The sequence below is a fragment of the Capricornis sumatraensis genome, chromosome 10 (assembly GCF_032405125.1).
Source record: "Capricornis sumatraensis isolate serow.1 chromosome 10, serow.2, whole genome shotgun sequence".
Classification (NCBI taxonomy): Eukaryota; Metazoa; Chordata; class Mammalia; order Artiodactyla; family Bovidae; genus Capricornis; species Capricornis sumatraensis.
In genome coordinates, this window is record NC_091078.1 from 4811662 (window position 1) to 4831738 (window position 20077).

The following is a 20077-nucleotide window of genomic DNA, read 5'->3' on the forward strand; positions in this document are numbered from 1 at the left end:
TGGAGATCACTAGGATCACGATGAAAACTCTGACTCAGCATTGGAAGCTGCATCTTTAACTGCTCTTGCAAAGTTGGGGGAAAAGGCAGCTGTGGGTTATGAAAGGGCCTATTTGGTGCCCAGAGCAGAGGCTGCGTGGCTGCTGCCGTGGAGAGTGGCAGGCCGGCTGTCCACCCGGAGCTGTGGAGCTCCATAATGTGGGCACCGAGCCGCCAGCTGCAGACTGGGGCAGCTTGGTCCCAGGGCCACCATAGGGCAGTCCCCACCCTGGGAGTGCTGGGCTGAGAGGGGGACTCTGGAAGAGTATGGGTTTAACTGTTGGTTTTCCTGGAAGGCAGAGGGGGCTAATAATAATGAAGGGGTTCTATGTGGCAGATACATCCCCATAAAGCAGAGAGGCTAAGGGCAGAGGCTTTGGAGTAGTCGCTCTAGCACCTACCATTCTTGAGTCTCAGTTTTACTATCTGTAAAATGGGGATGATGATAGAACTGCCTTGCTGGGGTAAGTAGATGAGATGGGGAGAGCTGGGCACAGGGCACAGTGCCCGGCGCACTGCCAGGATGTCCCCCAAGGTCGCTGCTCCTGGGGAGGACATGGTGGACAGAGGCATGTGCTCCAAGCCAGCCTGTGAATGGCAGCCCTGCCAGCTGCTCCTCTCCAAACGCAGACCCCAGCTCCAGCGTGGGCTTCTGCTTCAACCAGGAGTGTCTTCTTGGACATGAACTTCCTTCTCTGGACAGAGAATTGCCTTTAATTCATTAATTTGCACATTTTTTTTTCCCCACGATGCTTTGTTGAGCTCATATTAGGCACCAGGCTCCATGCCTGGAACTCAGGATGCACAGTGTGAATCAGATACTCAGGATCCCCAGCCTCTGACCAGAGACGCCTGGTGCTGCTGCTTGGCTTGGGCCCCCGGGATGCTGTGGCTGGCCCAGAGTCACGCAGGAGTCAGGGGGCTTCCTGGAGGCCAGGGCATGGGCTGTGGTCCTTGGGGCTTGGCGTTCTATTATATTCTTTCCTCTGGAGGCGGCAGAGTGTGGTGGAGTCAGATCTGCTCTGTTTCTTGAGTGACTGAAGCTCTCTGGACTCCAGTTTTCTCATCTGTAAGCCAGGAATAGGAACACTGCCTTCACAGGCATGCTGTGAGGAGGGCGTGAATCGGAGCTAGCACACCGGAGATGCTCTGTGACTGGTCTTTGCACCTCTCCTCCCCCACTCAGTGCTCCTGGCTGGGAGGACGTTTGCCCTTGCGAGGAGGAGCAGGGCTGACCTTGGCTCTGGCGGCCACATTTCTGTCACTGTGGCCTGCCCCACTGGCATTGATCAAACTATTATCCCAGTTGTGCCCATCCTCCTCTGAGCCCTGCAGCAGCCCTGGCATTTCCAGGACCTTCCAGAGCCTGGTGATGGATGGTGCCACAGTCCAGGCCTCGCTTGTGATGGGCCCAGGCGGGCGTGGGCATGTGATGGATCAGCCCGAGGATGGTATTTTGGAAGGAAAGTTCAAATTATATTTCAGGATAATACCCTGCCTCCCCTGGCCCCCACCCTGAATCCCATTTGTAATCTGGCCCAAGAAGTTCTGGCGGGAGTTAACTAGCTTGTGATGGATGGGCTGGCACTTCTGTTCAGCCTGCAGATCCTGACTCTTAATTAATATAGATGTGGGTTTAATTTGGGGGGTTAGCAGGGCTGCCTGGGGCCACAGAAGCCCTTGGCCACCTGTGTTTGCTCCCAGACTGGCCTGGCTGCCTGGGCCAGGGTGCCCAGCCATCTCACCCATTCTCACAGAGCTCCTGGTCTCTGTGGACCACTGGCTCTGTTATGACTGGTCTCTGCCATCCTCTTGCTTTTATTACCAAGGGAGGTGCCCTTCAGGTGGTGTGAGGAGGCTGCTGCACAGGCACCTTTTGGAGTCAGCTCCCCGACCCAGGGGAGGGTGGGGGAGGCCAGGGTGAGGGGAGGGTACAGCTCTCTTCTTCCTGGACGTGGCTGTGGCTTCTGGCCATCTGTGTGGTGTTAGGGGGATGAACTGCTGGTATGTGTGTAAGAGAGTGGGAGGGCATTGCATGTGTCAGTGTGAGTGTGTGTGCATGAATTGGGCGGCACTGTGTGAGTGTGAGTGTGCATGTGAGTGGGTCACGGGTGCAGGCGTGCATACATGAGAGTGGGGTGGTGAATGTGTATGAGTGTCGTGAGCCCTGGTGTGCTGGTGAGTGTTCAACAACGGCTCTCCAACGAAACAGAAAACTTTATAGTTTTGCTGGTTCCTGGGATGTAAATACTCCCACAGTGGCTAATTTTGAGTGTTGTGATGTCCTTGAACGTGTAGTTGGGAAGGGATGTGTGTGTGTGTGTGTGTGTGTATTGCTCAATTGTGTCTGACTCTTTGTGACCTCATGGACTGTAGCTTGCCAGGCTCCTTTGTCCATGGAATTTTCCAGGCAAGAATACTGGAGTGGGTTACCATTCTTTTCTCCAGGGGATCTTCCCAACCCAGGGATTGAACCTGGGTCTCCTGCATTTTAGGCATTTTCTTTACCAGGAGCCGCCAGGGATGATGTACCATTATATGGTATTTCAGATACAACAGACATTAGTAGCTCCATGAACACAGATAATAGTAAAATGTAGCAAAATAAATAGGAAGTGATGAGTTTTGTGTATTTGTCAATTTTATTTGTAATGTAATTTGCTTAATTATATGTTTGTTATTTGATTTATAGTGACTGCGTTGGGTAACTGGCTCACAAAATTCCCGAAAATTCAACAGTAGCCTCTCATGAGATGGTTCAGGCTGGTTTCAGCATACCACTGGGTGAATGAGTGTGTACGAATGTGAGTATGCGGGTATAGGTGAGTGTATTTGAGTGTGTGTGAAGGTGTGAATGTGAATACATGAACGTGAGAATGTGGACCTGAGTGTGAGTTTGTGAGCACAAGTGTGCCCATTTCTGAGTGTGGGCATGCAAGTGCATGTGAATGAGTGTGGTATATACACAAAAGTCACCCATGCGAGTGCATGTGGAAGAGTGTGGGTACATACACAAAAGTCACCCATGCGAGTGCGTTTGAGTGAGTGTGGGTACATACACAAAAGTCACCCATGCGAGTACATGTGAATGAGTGTGGGTATATACACAAAAGTCACCCATGCGAGTGCATGTGAATGAGTGTGGGGTATATACACAAAAATCACCCATGCGTGTGCATGTGAATGAGTGGGGGTACACACACAAAAGTCACCCATGCGAGTGGATGTGAATGAGTGTGGGGTATATGCACAAAAGTCACCCATGTGAGTACATGTGAATGAGTGTGGGTATATACACAAAAGTCACCCATGAGAGTGCATGTGAAAGAGTGTGGGGTATATACACAAAAATCACCCATGCAGGTGCACGTGAATGATTGGGGGTACAGACACAAAAGTCCATGGGTTTTGGGGCTTCCTTGGTGGCTCAGTGGTGAAGGGTGTGCCTGTCAATGCAAGAGACAGGAGTTCCATGCCTGGCCCAGGAAGCGGCCACATGCCAGGAGGCAGCTAAGCCCGTGCGCCCCAACTACTGAAGCCTGCACGCTCTAGAGCCTGTGCTCTGAAACAAGAGAAGCCACCGCAATGAGGAGCCCGTGTAGCACAGCCAATAAAGAACAGAATAAAATTATTTACAAACATGAGTTTTAAAGAACAAAATCAGGGGCAGGCTCCAGCCCAAGAACTCGGAGGGAAGAGGCTCAGATCCGAGGGTGACTGAGGCTCCCAGCACAGCAGAGCCTGGCTGGGCCCAGTCCCATCCACCTTCCGGAGCAGAGGGAGGAGGGGAGGGGCTTCTGTGCACCTAGCGTGGGTCTGGGGCTGTGTCCGCCTTCCCGCAACTGAGCCCCTCTCTTGTATTTCTGCTTTTGGTTCCCCGTCCACCAGCCTGGAAAGTATAACTGGTGTCCCTGATACTTTATTCCTCTCTCGCCTTCCTTTCCTGCAGCCAAAGGCCCTCCTCTCCACCCCAGCGCCCCAGCCTGTGTTCAGGCTCCATTGGGTCATGCTTGGGCGGTGGTTTAGAAATTTTTATGACCGATGGCCCTTTGCCCTCCAGGTCATGCTCCGTCTTGCAGAATTGTCAAGTGGATTTTTCAAAATCAAACCCTTTCTCCCACCCCATGCTATGTCCACACTGCTCTCTGTGGTCTGCCACGACTTAGACTTCAGCCTCATCTATACGGCAGCCCTGGGACCCCCACTCTGCTGCACCAAAGGAGGCTCTGGTGATGCCGTCAGCACACCTGCTGCCTCTGGCTCAGTTTCACACCCCGCTTCACCCCTTCCTGGGTGGAGGACTCCTGCCCTCCTCTCACCTGGCACTGCCCACGCTTCCCTCTGGGGCTGGCACAGAGAATCCTTCCCCGGACCGGTGTTTATGTGCCGTTCTCCACTGTGAGGTCTTCATGGACAGCGATCCTCACCAGCCTGGCCCCCGTCTGGCACCGGGAGGTATGAGGCTCCACGCACGGTGCCTGTGTGAGGGCAGAGACTGGTTCTGCTGCAGAAGCTGCCTTTGGAGGCCCCCAGAGAGGCAGGGGCACCCATGAGCCCTGTGCTGCGCTTCACTCCTAGCTGTGGTTGGCACTGCCTCTTCAAAGGCAAGTTCCAGAGGAAACAAATTAAATCTGAGTAAATATCAGGGGGTAATTATGTAAATTAAATGCAAAAGTAAAAGAACATTTGTCATGAGGTCAGCAGAGAGCTGTGAAGACTGGGGTTTCCTGAGCCCGGGCTGCGGAGGAGCAGGAGGGGCAGGGTGGTGCTGGAGGTGGCATGGAGGGGGCAGTGTCACTGGTGAGACAGGCCCATCGTTCCGAGCCCTGCCCCACATGCAGACTTTAGTCCAGGCGCTTGTATCCATCCTTCTGCTCTCTCTCTATGGTGGTCCTCAGAGGAGGCCCCACCCTGCCCATTTTACAGAGGTGGCAACTGAGGCTCCGAGAGCTAAGGGGGCATGATCAGGCTATGGATGACAACATGTATGAGCCCGTCTCCCAGTGTCAGGCTCCAAATCCTGACTCTCCTGCCTGGGGCCAGAGCCCTGCTTTGGAAAGGCCCCAGCAAGAGTCCGGCCGCAGCTGCTCAGGCTGCCTGGCTGTGGTCGTGGGGGATACTCAGGCACACACGGGGGCTCCGGGCTGCCTCCAGAGTGACTGACTTTGCTGCCCCCCGGTCCTGCCTCTGCTTGAGACTTAGAGTTAGCCACAGGGTGGGGATGGTGTGACCGGGGCCACAGTCCTGGTCTCAGCTGACCCAAGGGTCCCTCTGATGCCATTCCTCTGTCCTGCTGCTTTCTGGCCAGTCCCAGGAATGCCGCTGTGGCTCTCCGCCTCAGGAGCGTGTCAGGCTCGGTGTCCCTCATGGCCACACAGAGCCATCAGCAGGTCTGGGCAGGCTCCGGGTCCAGGAGCTCCTTGGTCCTGCTGTTCTCTTGGCCTGGAGTACACGTCTCTCTCTTGTGGGAAAGGCCACCTAGGTGTACAGGCTCCAGGGCTGAGCTCTCTGAAGGTATCCTGGAGACCCGTCCTCCCACAACACTGCCCCAGGAAACAGACTGCTTCTTGGGCATTTTTCATGGGTCCTAACGCAGCTTCAAGCCTTGCTTGCATGTCTGTTTCCATTGAGCCTGACCCTCTCTCAAGCCTCCACAGTGGCTATGGCACAGTGGGCAACCAGGCACGTGCTTGCAGAAAGCCTGAGTCAGAAGCCAGTCCCATCTCCTTGGCACTGGAGGTGGGAGGCTGCTGCTGGTCCTAGGGCAGTGAGGAATGGTGGGGGCAGCGAGGATTTGGGTCAGCCAATGGCGTCCCTCGGCATTCCTCCCCTCCCCCGTCCTGAGCACATCTGAAGATGTGGAACCCAGCTCAGAGTAGTTTCCAAGTCAACCCAGTCGAGCTGCCATTTCCAGGAGCGTGGGCTTTTCCGCACAGTGATAATTTACGAAATTAATGAAGATGCTGCATTTCACTGTGTAATGTCAGTTATTAATACTGATTGCAAATTAACAGCTGGTAATAGCATGCGTCACATTTCCATCTTCTTTCCATTTCTAAAAGCTAGACTCTAGCAGTTGACCAGCTTGCTGTGAAGCCTCTCTGGAGCTTTGGGTACCTAAGGTGACCACTCTGTAGGCCTGGGTAGGGGTCTGGGGGCTGCCCTGGCCACCACCAGCAAGTCCTGTACCGTGATGGGACACAGAGCAGAGTCTTTGACTCAGTGTGTGGCTGTGGGGTTGAACCAGCTCTGTTCAGAGCTGGTGGCTAATCTGTGAAATGGGTGTAATCTGGCGACGCCCCCAGGGGTATGTGAGGCTCAGGTGAAGTGTGTGTGACAGGCACCTGCCTCTGCATGCGCACATGGTCGGGGGCTCTGATCTGCCTCCTTCCTGTCCCTCCCCAGGAGCTGTTGGCTAATTGGCAGCTGCGGGTAAAGAGCTCTGACTCCAGCGTTCTAGGTTTGATCCGCAATCCTGCCTCTAATGGGCTGGATGACTTTGGGCCAGACAGTAGGGTGTCATGGGGATTAAATAAGACGATATGTGCCAAATGCTTAGCATCGTGCTGGCACATCAGGCCTTAATAAGCCAGTACTGTGATGATTATTCCATCATCCTCACCACATGGCTTCATTCCTGCCATGCCTCCGAGGCAGGTCGTTTGTTGGTGGCGTTATCAAGGAGCAAAGTCACTGTCTTTGGGGCCCTTGGAAATTCAAATGTGATTGTTTTGGCTAAACACTTGGAAATCACTTTTCTAGACTTGCTTCCAGTTGTTGCAGTTCAGTCCCTCAGTCGTGTCCAAGTCTTTGGGATCCCACGGACTGCAGCACGCCAGGCTTCCCTGTCCTTCACCATCTCCTGGAGTGTGCTCCAACTCCTGTCTGTTGAGACAGTGATGCCTTCCAACCATCTTATCCTCTGTTGCTCCCTTCTCCTCTTGCCCTCAGTCTTTCCCGGTTTCAGGGTCTTTTCCAATGAGTCAGCTCTTCTCATCAGGAAGCTCCCAAGTATTGGAGCTTCAGCTTCAGCATCAGTCCTTCCAGTGAATAATCAGGGTTTATTTCCTTTAGGATTGACTGATTTGATCTTGCTGTCCAAGGGACTCTCAAGATTCTTTAGCACCATAGCTCAAAAACATCCGTCTTTGGTGCTCAGCCTTCTTGATGGTCCAACTCTCACATCCGTAATGCCTGGAAATCACTTTTCTAGATTTGCTTCCAGATCTTACTTAAATTGAGAAGAGTCCAGGAGAAAACAGAAATGTCTCAAAGCATGAATGCGGGTTGTTCCTCTTGCTGGCTGTGTGGTGTTGATGGAGGGACTCCTCTGGTTTCAGTTTTCTCATCTGTGAAATGGGATGGTTGTCACTTCCTCACAGACTGTGGGGAAGGAGAGCATAAAGACACATGTAAGGATTCAACAGCAACACGAGAGGGAGTTTTGGTTCTGGGCTTGCTTGCCGGGCTCTAGGGACCTAAAGGCATGGGGTGGCCTTTTGGGGCTGGTGGTCAGTTTCCTTAGGGACCTTGTACTCAGTCTCCTCCGGGCATGTCTCATATTTTCAGTGGGGTCTTGGTTCCTTCCTGAAAGGTCTGTTGGTGCAAGAATGAAGCTTGCTAAGAAATGCAATTCTGATGCCTTATCCTGAAAAGATGGCAACCAAAGCTGAAGGACTTTAAGCCAATCCTACCTATCTTGGAGGAAGAATTGCGAAAATCAATACCAAATACCTCGTAAGTGAGAGGTGACAGGAACATCAAACTTTATTTGTGAAAATTTTAAGAATCATTAGTGTATTATGGATTCTTTAGAAATATGATCTCAGTCCATGGATGGAAAGGAATTGCAAATCAGAGGGACTATTTATTGCAGTGGGGATAAGGGACCTGCCAGATTAAGAAAAACTACTGACGGAGCCAGAGATTCGAAGCATGAAAGACAGTAGCAGATCAACACTGCAGAATTTTATCCAAATACTGGGACCCAACTCGGAACAGAAGTTGGTGAGGGATTATTTTATAAACCTATTTTCATCATAACATGTGTAAAATGCAAATTCTGATCATTATGTAAATTAGTTACTTGGTGTAATTTACTTAATTCAAAGCACTTAATGCAGCGTGGTATGTTTTTTTTCCAAAGTGCCAGAGTAGACGTTTATTTTAAATTGTTTTTAATCTCGGCCTTCCAGCATGATTATTTAAAATGTTTTCCCCCTTGTGTTTGTTTTTTAAATGGAAAAGAATAGAGTCTGGGGAGAAGTGAGCATGTTGTGATCACATGGTGTCCTCCTTTGCCAGGCTCCAGGCAGTGGGTGTGAGTAAGGCTCACACATGGACCTCTATGTCTGAAATGACACGTGTGTGCACACGCTGTGTGAATGTGCTCCCAAGGAATTTTCCAGACGACTCTTTCTTCTTTACAGAATCTGCTCACGTATGGTTTCATGGCTTGTTCTGAGACCTGTTTGAACAGAAAGCTCCTGGATATTATTGGCCCCTATTATGGGCAGAAATCTGCTCTCTCTCTCAGAGAGTTTTCAATGTCAGCCCTTCCCCTTCAGCCACTTTACAACTTTGGAATTTCCATTATCACAGAAGGGAGAGCTGACCTTTTTCATCTTCTATTGTATCATCCGATTGTCAGGACGGCACCTCCCTGCTCGATGAGCCTCTAGAACAAGAGAGATGATTTGTTCATTTGGGAACCTTTCGGGGGCGTTCCCAGTGCTGATATAAGGTTGGGAGGGGGCTGACAGCCACTGAGCACCTCTGTTGCCGTGTGCCCTGGTAGATCCTTGGTGGAGGATCACAGTGCTCCCAGGAGGAAGGTGGGGTGAGCCCTGTTTGCAGATGAGGGGTGGGCTCCGAGAAGTGGCTGCCACGGTTGCAGGGCTTGCGAAGGGTGGGATCTGAACGCTTGCTTGTGCTTATTCTGTAGCCCCCGGAGTGTGGCCAGTGGGGCCACTTCTGTGTGCCTCTCCCTCAGCTCTGTCCCTGGTCACCGTGCCGAGGGTGTTGTGTTATTACCTAGGTATGACCAGGCTGGCAGATCAGGAGACAACTCCCGCTGGAAAGATAGTTTGTGATAATTCCCAGATGGAGGGGGTACACCATGCCTTGGGTGGCCACTGGGGGAGGCACCAGGGTTGATCAGGAGGCTGGGGAAGGGAAACTATGGGCAAGAGCCCTTTATGTGATTTCCACAGTAAAGAATGGGTGAGGTGGGCTAGGCAGGTTCAGAGTTGGCAAACTGGAATAATTTTGGCAGACTCTGGGGGCATGGGGTGTCCTGAGTTGTCTAGTCCCTGGTCCTGGGATGATTGGAGCAGGTGAATAGTGGCTCAAAATGTGGGAGTCCCGTGGAGGAGGTGTTCGGGGTGTGGGCTCTGGGGTGGCTGGTTTACATATGAATGGGGTGCTTTGGGGCAAGTTGTTTACTATCTTTAAGAGTTGATTTTCCCTCTGAGGGGCAGCTCTCCAGGGTCAGCAAAGCGCCACATGTCAAAGCATCTGAATACCAAAAATAAAACACGTGGTTAATACAGAGGGCAGGGTTTTGGGGAGTTGGGGATGGAAAGTCACTCTGAATGACTCTCTGGGCCAGTTGAGCAGCTGAGATTGTGACCAGGACAGGGGAGACCTCCTTCCCAGATGAGAACCTCAGCAAGAAGCCGTAGAACAGTGGTACTGTGCCACCACGAAAGGGGGGATAGCGCTTGAGGGTCCTTCTGCTCACCTATAGCCAGCCCCTGCCGGGGCTCTGGGGGCATTAGCTCTGGGGTGACCTTGTCACCTCATGACAGGGAGAGGCCTGCATCCTCCTTTCCTGAGAGCCGGCTGGATGCACCACAGCTGTGGGTCTCTGCTCCTCTCCTTGCTGAACTCCCATGGGCCTGCTTTGTGATCACTGGACTTCCCTGGAGATGGCTTTTATCACACCCACATGGACTGAAAATGCACCCATGAAATGCAGTCTGCAAACGAAACACACTCTGGCATGTGGGCGGCGCTCAGTGAATGGTGGGGCGGAGCCACGCTCTGCTGAGGGCTCAGTCTTATGTGCAGGACTCACAGCTCCTTGAGTCCTTGAGGACAGGGCTGTCGGGACAGGGCTGTCGAGTTTCCAGATTCTGCTGTTCCCAGAGCAGTGGTCAGGAAATAGCCAAGGAAGGAGAGGGGGAGAAGGAGGGGAGGAACCCACAGCTGGGCAGCTGAGTTATGGGAGGTGGGGCACCAAATGGATTTTGAGAAGAGGGAAAGGGTATCAGCTTCTGATCAAAGCCGCAGCAGGCGGGTCTTTGTGATCTCTTACCCTGGAAATTGTGGGTGCTTCCTCCTCTGCAAACCTAGCCTCCGTCGCACCCCGGTTCTGTAGCTATTCCATGAATGACATGAATGGTGGCGTTTTGAGTTGGTGCTGGGGAGGGGAGTAAGCAATACAGGGAGAGAGGAGCCTGAGCAGAGGTCTTGGAGATGAATTTGAATTTGGGTAAACTATTTGAACCATGTATTTGGAGGCCAGATACAAAAGGAATTTTTTTTTTTTTTAAGTCAGTACAGTGGTTATCATTACTGTATAGAACAGACTTTTGGACTCTGAGGGAGAGGGAGAGGGTGGGATGATTTGGGAGAATGGCACTGAAACATGTATACTATCATGTAAGAAACGAATCGCCAGTCTATGTTAGATACAGGATACAGGATGCTTGGGGCTGGTGCACAGGGATGATCCAGAGAGATGATATGGTGTGGGAGGGGGGTAGAGGGGTTCAGGATTGGGAACTCATGTACATCCGTGGCCGATTCATGTCAATGTATGGCAAAACCAACACAGTATTGTAAAGTAAAATAAAGTAAAAATAAAAAAAAAATTAAAAAGTAAAAGTCAGTAGAATGAAAACTGTGTCTCAGCGTTGGAAAATTTGCCAAAAATCCCCAGACACTTCTAACTGTGAACTTCTGGGTATGAGGTGGAAGCCTTCATACATACATATGTATATTACAGATGGTAAAATATTCTTTATAAGTACCCTCAGTGCTTGGACATTTCTTGGAAATTGAAAATGGTCTGGGAAGCAATTTGAAATGTGTTCCTTCATTTCAATTACTTTTCAGAAAGTATTTAAAATACCCATGACTATATGATGTTTTTTTTTCCCTGAAGGAGTAGTGAGATAGTAGAGATATGATCTTAAATTCTGGGGGGAAAAAAGCTTGCCCAACTTCAGTTTCTTGTTTGCCTCCATCAGATACAGGACAATTATATGGTTGGTGAATTTGCCCTGGGTTTTAGCCTGGTTCTTGCTTTAGTTCAGTTTGTTCCACTGAACGTGACTCTGCGCTGGGCATGGAGCCTTGGGCTTGGACAAAGAAATGAGAGAGACCTAGTTCTTGCTTCCCTGGTCCTGGAGCTTTGAAACTTGGGAGACACATGAATTCTAAATTGAGGATCTGAGATGGCCTGCAGGGAGGTGTGGTTTCAATTGGGCCTTGATGGAAGGATAGTAGTAGTGTTAGCAGCTCAGTCATGTCCGACCCTTTGTGACGCCATGGACCGTATAGCCTGCCAGGCTCCTCTGTCCATGGAATTCTCCAGGCAAAATACTGCAGTGGGTAGCCATTCCCTTCTCCAGGGAGTCTTCCCAAGCCAGGGATTGAACCTGGGTCTCCTGCCTTGCAGGCAGATTCTTTACCATCTGAGCCACGAGGGAAGCCCAATGCAAGGCTCTGTAAATTTCAAATTGGGTGAGTCTCAGCTGAGAGTATAAGGGCACATATGGGGTATGTATATGTGTATGGTTGTGGTGGTGTACTGGGTGTGTATGTGTGTGTGGAGGGTGTCCAAGGAAGGGCAAAGAGCTTCTTTTTCTGGAGTTTGGGTGTGTGGTTTCTGCTGGTGGAAGCAGGTGATGGTGATACAAAAGTAAAAATTAAAAAAAGTTGCTAAGACCAGAGAGTCTAATATGTATCAGACTAAGATGTATGGAGTTTATTTATGTTCAATAATAAAGTCTCTTGAAGGTTTATTGTTTGTTTGTGATTGATGGCTTCTTTTGAGAATATTAATTTCTGGGCAAATTTAAAAGAAATGTATTATTCATGGAAAGTTTTAGAGGAGAGCTTTATCATGAGCAGGTACGAACTCTGCAAACATCTTGGCGGACGGCACTGCTGGGGAGGACCGCAGGGTCGGGGGACCTCCTAGGAGGCTGAGGCTGAAGTCCTAGGGAAGAAATGATGGTGTCAGAACCTGCGAAGGGGTCATGGAGATGGGCTTGTGGTGGGATGTTTCGGAGGAGTCAGCCTGGGTGTCTGGTACTGATGTTCCCTGAGCCGGCTGATGGGTGATACTAGAGGGAAGCTCAGGAATGTGGGGGTGTGAGCAGGAGTGCATGAGGGGAGGGGACTGAGAAAGAGGAAGGAGCCCGAGGGTGTCTGGAGGCCCAGAGAGAAGAGAGAGGGCTTCAAGGTCAGGTGGTCACAGGCTGGGTGTTCTGGAGAACCCATGGAAAATGGAGAGAGAGAAGGGCTGCTGCTGGTTGATGGCTTTTGCAAGAGCTTTAGCGCACTGTGGAATGGGTGGTGGTGGGCAGAGAAGTGAGTGTTGGGATGCGCCAGTGGTTGCCTGGGCCCAGCATTCGGAAGCTGGTCCATGGAGGGGAGGAGGGATGGGGCGGGGGGCTGGGGCTCGGGCACTGTGTTCACCTCCTCCCCTGCTGGTGGCGGAGACTCCAGCTTCCTTCCCTGGCGGCTCCACACTTCCAGTCCTCCCTCTGCCCAATCCCCATCGTGGGGCGAGCAAGGTCCCTCTTTGTTCCGGGTCCCACAGGCTTCATTCTGCAGCTTTCCGCGTGCTGTCTCTGCGGTCAGGAGTGCCCTTCCCCTGGCAGTTTCCAGGGCTGGCTCCCACCCTGACTCTGCCAGCCGTGTCCTGAAGCCCAGTCTCTACTTTCTTCAGCACTCTCACCGCAGTCGGAAATTAACTACTAGGCATGTTGTTTGTTTCCAGTCTGTTCTCCAGACCCTGAAGTGTAAGTCCTGTGTCAGCAGGACGACCGTGGGCTCATTCGTTCTTGTGCCCCAGCCCTAAGGAGAGGGATCAACACAGAGAAAGCTCTCTGTGAATGTTGGAGGGAAGAAGGGATGAATGAATGTCAACAGGATGCCTTGCATTGGATGGACTTCTGGCGACCAGGTCCCTTGAGGGTGGGCCAGTGCAGCGGAGGTCCATCCTGGGGTGCTCACATCGAATTCCTCCCAGGAATGCACTTGCCCCAGGTCCCTAAACTGCTTCCTTTCTCTGGGGAGCAGGGTGCCTCTCCTGGGAGCCTCTCTCTGTCATCCCTGTGGGTGAGGACAATGCCCTTGTTCTTGGTTCTTGCCCTGCACAGCCACCTTGGAGAGCTGTTAGCCGTCTGCCTCCTCCTGCCCTTTCTGGGGCTGACGGGAGGCCCCTCTGGCCCCATCGTCTCCCTCTCTAGTGGAGATGGGTCTGGTTGGAGCTGTGCCAGTGAAGGTGGACTGGGCTGGCCAGTCTGCACAGAGAGGTCCCAGTGGAAGGGCCTGGGCCAAGGCCCAGACCCCTGTAGGGGCCAGGGGGCTCCTGGGATGGTCACTCTGCTACCCTGGGAGCAGCCCCATACCCTCCTTATCTAACTTCTTGGGGAAGCCTCCCTTTTTCGGGGAGCAGCGGTGGGCAGCTGACGTTCTTGGGGGATGGGGGTAGGGTGGCGTCACAAACTCAGTCTTACAGGGAGGAAGGGACTTGCTGGAGAAGCAGGCCTCCTTGGCCCCATTCCTGGGGAACAGGAGGCAGGCGGCAACGTTTACTTGGGCTCTTGACTGTCATTCTGCCCCTAGCCACCCTCCCAAGTGCAGCTGAATAAGAACTTCAGAGGCTGCGAGCTGACCTTTTCAACCTAGTGGGAGCAGGCAGCTGGAGCCAGGGGCTGTGGTCCCGTGGGGGCACTGCCTTCAACCTGCATCACTTATTCCAGGTATGCAGAGCCAGCCGCTGACAGGGAGCTTAAACTCTCTCTGATGGCTCGGCTCCATCAGGGGCTGCCCAAACAGAAGGCAGAAACACAGCAGCTCAGGGGTTGCAGTGCAGGAGCTCTGTGGGCTTGTGTTCTCTGTGTGTGCATGCCTCTGTGTGTACCTGTGGGTCCCAAGACACTTGCCACCCCATATGGCACCTCCTATTCCCTGAGGAAATGAAGCAGTCTTGTGAGTTGAGATGGATTTTGGCGGGAGACCTCAGGGAAGAGACTGGAGGGGACTTCTCCCCCAGCTTGTGAGAACTGGTCATGCTGGCATGATGCATGAGAATCCTGGACCCCTACCAGACTCATGGACCTGTGGGCACACACACAGCCGTGGTGGACCCCTCATTGCACACGTGCTCATGTAAAGCATAGCTCTGCAGACGTGGCCAGTGTCTGCCACTTTAAGACTTGCAGTTGCCTTGAAAGACACCGGAAGTGGAGTGGGAGCTGGTAGATGGTGGATCTCAGAGTACTGCCTTCATGCGAGGCCCATCAGCTATGCTCAGATCTGGGTCAAAGTCAAGGCCGTGGGGCAGTGAGGACCGTAAGTGTCCAGTGAAGGGATAGGGCTTCAGAAGCTACCAGTGTCCTCCCTGAACTGGCTAACCCTCAGTCCCCCATGTGGGGAAGCTGTGTGCTGGAGAGACTTTTTAAGATACTGGCCTTGCTCTTTCAGTGAACTTTTCATAAGGCGTATTAATACGATGCTAGTTATTGCTGAGAAGCAGACCATCCCCGGAATTAGTGGCTTAGAACAAGTCGTTTATAAATAGTCATTTGTGTGTATTTGTGAGTGTGTGTGTGTGTGTGTATGTGTGTGTGAGTCTGTAGGTCAACCAGGAAGTTTTGCTGTGGTCTCACTCAGTTCAGTTCAGTTCAGTTCAGTCGCTCGGTTGTGTCCGACTCTTCTGGTCTCACTGGAGCATCTGAATTCAGCTGACAGGTAGCCCGGGGTAGTTACCTGGTCCACCTGATTCTTCTCCACACGTGTCTGCATCCCTCTGGAGGCTAGTGGAGGGCTCTTCTGGTGGTGGCAGAGTCTGAGAGTGGAAACAGGAATACCCACTTACTCTAACCTCTGCTTGTACCAAATAACAGCAGTCTTATGAGTCAAAGCAGGTCATGTGGTTGAAGGTAGGGGCTGGAAGGGTCTTCAAAGTGACAGGGCAAGAAGCATGGTAATAGGGAGGCCTGAGTGCAGCTCATCTATGTTTGGACCATTGTTTACACTGCATTGGTTAAAAGACAGTTTCTCAGGCAGAGCTGCACTGGAACTTTCTGAGATGACTCATCACATATGGTCTATATTTGTGCTAGTAAATATGGTAACCACCATCCAGATGTGGCCATTGAGTATTTAAAATGTGGCTAGTGTGACCAAGGAACTGAATGTGTGATTTTATTTAATTTTAATGAAATTAAGTTTGAATTTAAATAGCTACAGGTGGCTAGTAACAAGCCCAGATTGAGGGGGGAGCATCAGGGTTCATTTGGGCACAAGCTGTTGTGTGCCTGGCACGGGAGGCCACTGCTGATTTGAGCGAGGGTGTCTGCTGGGTGCTGAGATATTCACAAGCTTACCCTTAGCAGGCGCGAATTGTGCCGTATGCTCAGGAGAGGGAGAGGCCGGGGTTGACACCAGCCCTGAATTGTTCAAGTTGGGGTGTTGAATTTCTGTTCTTTGAGCCATCTCTGCCCACGTGTCCTGCCATTGCCTCTGATGGGTGAAGAAACTCTGAAGAACCTCTTCACACTTTTCTTTTTAAGGCTAAATAATGATCTCTAGGGTCCCCAGCAGGTTGGTGGGGACTGCATAGCCCTCTCTGGGGGGCCCAAGGGTTATTGAGAGTCTGGAGCCTGTGTGTTGGGAGCCCCTGATGCTGGGGGAGATGTAAGCCACTGTGTGGTCCTCCATTGGTCACCTTTGGGGGAGTTCGGGGGCTGGGTGCAGAGGGCCCATCCTGCTGCTTGGTACCCCTGAGACCCTCGTGCTTTGTCAGGCAGGCCTCTCTGGGTGCATGTTTGTGCTCCGGGGCCCAGGCTGATGATGGACAATGCTGGCTGAGGTCATGGCTGGGCTAAAATACACGAGCTTGAATGTCAGATGTTTGCGATCTCTGGGGCTCTCATCTGGGGACTGCCGTGTCCTCTGATGGACCATGAGGAGGTCAGCTCTCTGTGCCTCCCAGATGCAGGCCCCTGAGATGGAAGCAGGTGGTAGCTTCATGAACTGTGGTTCCTCACAGTCCTCTGAAAATGATACTCAGGGACTTTCATTCCCAGTGTACAGATGAAAACACTGAGGCACAAAGTAGATGGATGGTTTGCCCAGGTGTTAAGGAACTATACTAGACTGTAAGCATCTGAGCCTGCGGCAGGTGCTCAGACCTATTCCAGGGCTTCCCCTCATGATGGGAAATAGGGACCCTGTGCACCTGCTCCCCGGAACCCAGTTATGACTCCACGACTCTGTGGCCTCCTGCCTGGCACTGTGCTTGGCTTACCGTGGCCATTCTTGTCATATCCAGCTAGGACTAGACTTACTGTTGAGCCTGACCTCTTGGCAAGATGGGCAGTGAAGAGACCACTGCTTGCATGGTGCCTGGCACGTGTCGAGTTCAAGAAAATTTGTGGAATAGGCACAAAGTGAAAGTTTGTGAAAGCAAGATTGGTTGGAAAAACAATTGGGATGAATGAACACTGTACACTTTGAGTTTGGGTGACTGGCTGGGCCAAGGTGTGCCCAGGGAAGCCCGTCGACAGCCCAGGTGCTGGAAGAGGACAGTTTGTGTGATTCAGGTTGGCCCAGAGTGTCCTCTGGAGGAGGTGGCTCAGGGGCAGGGCCTGCCTTTGGGAGCTGGGATACAGATATGGACCAGATGAAGGAAACATCCCAGGCTTGAAAAAGTGGCCTATGAACTGAGACTCTGGGCTGCAAGTGACAGAAATCCAGATCAAGTTGGCTCAGGTGGGAAAGGGTGTTTTTTGGTTCATGAAACTGAACAGTCCAGGAGAAGCTGGCTTCACAGATGGATCCAGAGGCTTAAATGACATCAGTAGGACTGTACCCTACTCTCGGACCTGGTTGCTGGGTCCATTTTTGGGCAGATCACCTTTTGGAGAAGACAGAAGCCCATGCAAGGCTGCTGCTGAGAGATTTGGTCTTAATTAAAAAATGTTCAGCAGTGCTGGCCATCACAAGAGTAAGTTTTCACCAATGAGTGACATAGCTGGGCCCCAAGCTCCTTCTGGACCCCTGCTCCCTGGTGGTTTATTCCAGCTCCTCCTGCTCGCCTCCCACCCTGGGCTTTCATTCTGCCCTCTTGGTGACTGCAGGGGAAAGAGCAGCCCTGTCTCCCAGATGCTTCACCAAAATGCCAGGACGGCGCCCGGTCCAGGACCATCCCGGACCACCTGCTCACCCCCGATCCAGTCAGGATGTGCAGTTCTCATTGTACTCGGGGGGCAGTCATTTCAGCTGGGAAAAGAGTGGATGAGGAAGGTTCATCTAGGAAAATCAAGTCCCTGGAACAAGACAGTGCCCCAGACCTCAGGGCTGGGGTGTGAGGGTACAGGGTATTCAATTATAAGATTGGGGCAGGGACCGAGATTGGAACCACGCAAGGCCAGGTCAGTCAGTGGCCTTAGCTCATCACTGAGGGTCAAGGAGTCACAGCCCTGGGGAACAGAGCCAGGTGGAGGGACTGTGGGTCATGGGTTACGGACCACCACCAGGACAGGACTGCCAGAACTTTTCACTCCTATTGGATGAAAAAAAATAGGGAGAGAAAGGGAAATTCTTCAGGACACTTTTTGGCCCCAGAACCTGTTGGTGGCAGGAAGTGCTCCCTGTGGTGGGAGACACTTACCCAAGGGCTGGATGCTGGTATAGAATGTTGGCATCAAATAGATGCCTTGCATTCCTTTGTCCATTGGTCCACGGAGGCAGACTTGAGTCCTTGTTCAAGGCTTATATGGGGGTAGCGCTGGTGATAGACACCATCCAAGGTCCTTTCCTGCTTAAAGATGGTTCTCTCCCCCTCCTCTTCTCCACTGCTCAGATATCCGCGGGCTCCAAAGCTTTCTGGACCAGGCCTCGAGGCTGGGCCTTGACGTCTCTTTACAAAAGGTGGACAAGAACATTAGCCACGTGTTCACCAGCCTCTTCACCACGATGAAGACTGAGGAGCTGAACCGCTACCGAGACACGCTGCGCCGTGCCATCCTGCTGCTGAGCCCGCAGGGGGCACACTCCTTCATCAACGAGGTAGGTGATGGGGCCTGGGGCCCCAGGAGCTCTGCCCAGGGCTCCCTGCGGGGTGACTCAGGTGGGCTGCAGGTGCTGTCTGCTCGGGCATGGCTGGAATGGATGTTGGAACCCCTGGATGCTGGGCCCACAGCTCAGACCACAAAGGTGGAGACCACAGCACAACTTGGCTCCCAACTGGTCCCTGACAAGTGATGCAATGTCTGCCCAGATGCTGAGAGGATTGGGGCAGCTGGTGGGAAGCCTGCTTATAAGTCACTGCCAGGGATTTCTGTGGCAAAACTCAGGCCTTTGTTTGTTGCTGTTTGTTTCCTTTTAAGTTTCCTCTCTTTGTTGACAGGTGTAAGCCTCTAGAGATAAAACAGATTTCCAGCTCTCTGCAGAGGTGGGCTGCTCTTCTCGGGGATGTGTTCACACCTGGACGAGGTGTCGCTTGCATATGCTTGCACATGTGCTCACTTTTTTGGGGCCTGGGATAATCAATGATTTTTTTTTCTAAACACCTCTATGAGGGGTTAGGACCTTCTAATGAAGACAGGGCCTGCAAGTGTTTGGGAAGAGACAGCTAGAAATACCCTGTGAGCCAATTGATTGGTGGGACCCGGTGATCTGAAGGCAAAGAAGTGACAGTCTGGAGTTGGACTCCTGCCTCTCTGGCCTGGGTGGGTTTCAGGGCCCAGGCTGGCAGCAGCAGTGGTCTGAAGGAATCAGGGCACTGCCGAACGCTTCCTGCAGCTTTCTTTCTAACCCCAGTCACTTTGTTGGCCCTCTCTGAATGTTAAATGAAGTGAATGGCAGAATTATACTAATTCTACTTGATGTCCTTTGCTTGCTTCTTCTGCTTTCCCCTCTAATTAATTATTACTCAAAATGCTACCTCATGTATCAGGAGCCAGCACGAAGCCCACTGCTGGAGAACTTAAAATTCGGGAATGCTTAATTTCATGCAGTTGGCTGGCCGCCATGCTGCTTTGGGCTAATCGGGCCCCGGATCATGCTGGTGGTCCAGCCAGACTGTGAGGTCTGGGCGGCATTTGGCATTTTCACCAGAACACATTTCCCTGTATGAAGTGACTCAGGCCAGTCATGGGCAGGCGAGGATTAGCAGCACTAATGCGTTCGAGGCTTTCTCAGACCGTTCCTACCCGTGTCCTGGCCAGTGTCTGCTCCTAGGAAAGCTTTTCTCCTTGCTGAATTCCATCCGCTCTCAGAGTCTGCTCTGGGCTGGTGTCTGCTAGTGGCGCCAGGCTCCACCCCTCCCTCTTCTCACCAATCCCTTGCCTCTTCTCCTTGCTTGCAAGTAGGAAAAACATTGGTTTTGGAGGTAAAGGACTTTGGAGTCAAGTCCAGCTCCCTGCTCTGGCTCTGTGTGACCCTGAGTGATTTGCTTCACCTCTGAAACTTCTGTATCTTTATCAGAAAGTAGGGATGGAGGGGGTGACGGACACAGAGCTTCTCAAGAAGCATCAGGCTCATACAGTGTTCACATTCAGCATTTCTCTTCCAGAGGAGTTCAGCTCCCCACTCTCTTTCTAGGCCCTACAAGGATTTACCACAGAACCAAGATGGGCCTAAAGATAGCATTTCCAAGTGGTTGATTACGCAAACTCCTGCAGGGTTGATGCACATGACTTGGCTTTGGCCGGTCAGCCTCTTGATCCCCCAGACCTTGTTTGCAAAGCCTTTACTTTGCTGGGTGTGCAGAGCTGGGGTTGCCCGGA

At 52.0% G+C, this 20077-nt stretch overlaps 1 protein-coding gene across 1 annotated transcript in view; it reads left to right on the forward strand.

Annotated features, from left to right (window-relative positions):
• GRID1 (glutamate ionotropic receptor delta type subunit 1) overlaps positions 1-20077 on the forward strand; it is a 685207-nt gene that overhangs the window by 193430 nt on the left and 471700 nt on the right. Inside the window, exon 4 of the mRNA XM_068982608.1 lies at positions 18151-18356. Within this exon, the coding sequence (XP_068838709.1) occupies positions 18151-18356 (206 nt within the window). The remainder of the gene's footprint in view (positions 1-18150; positions 18357-20077) is intronic.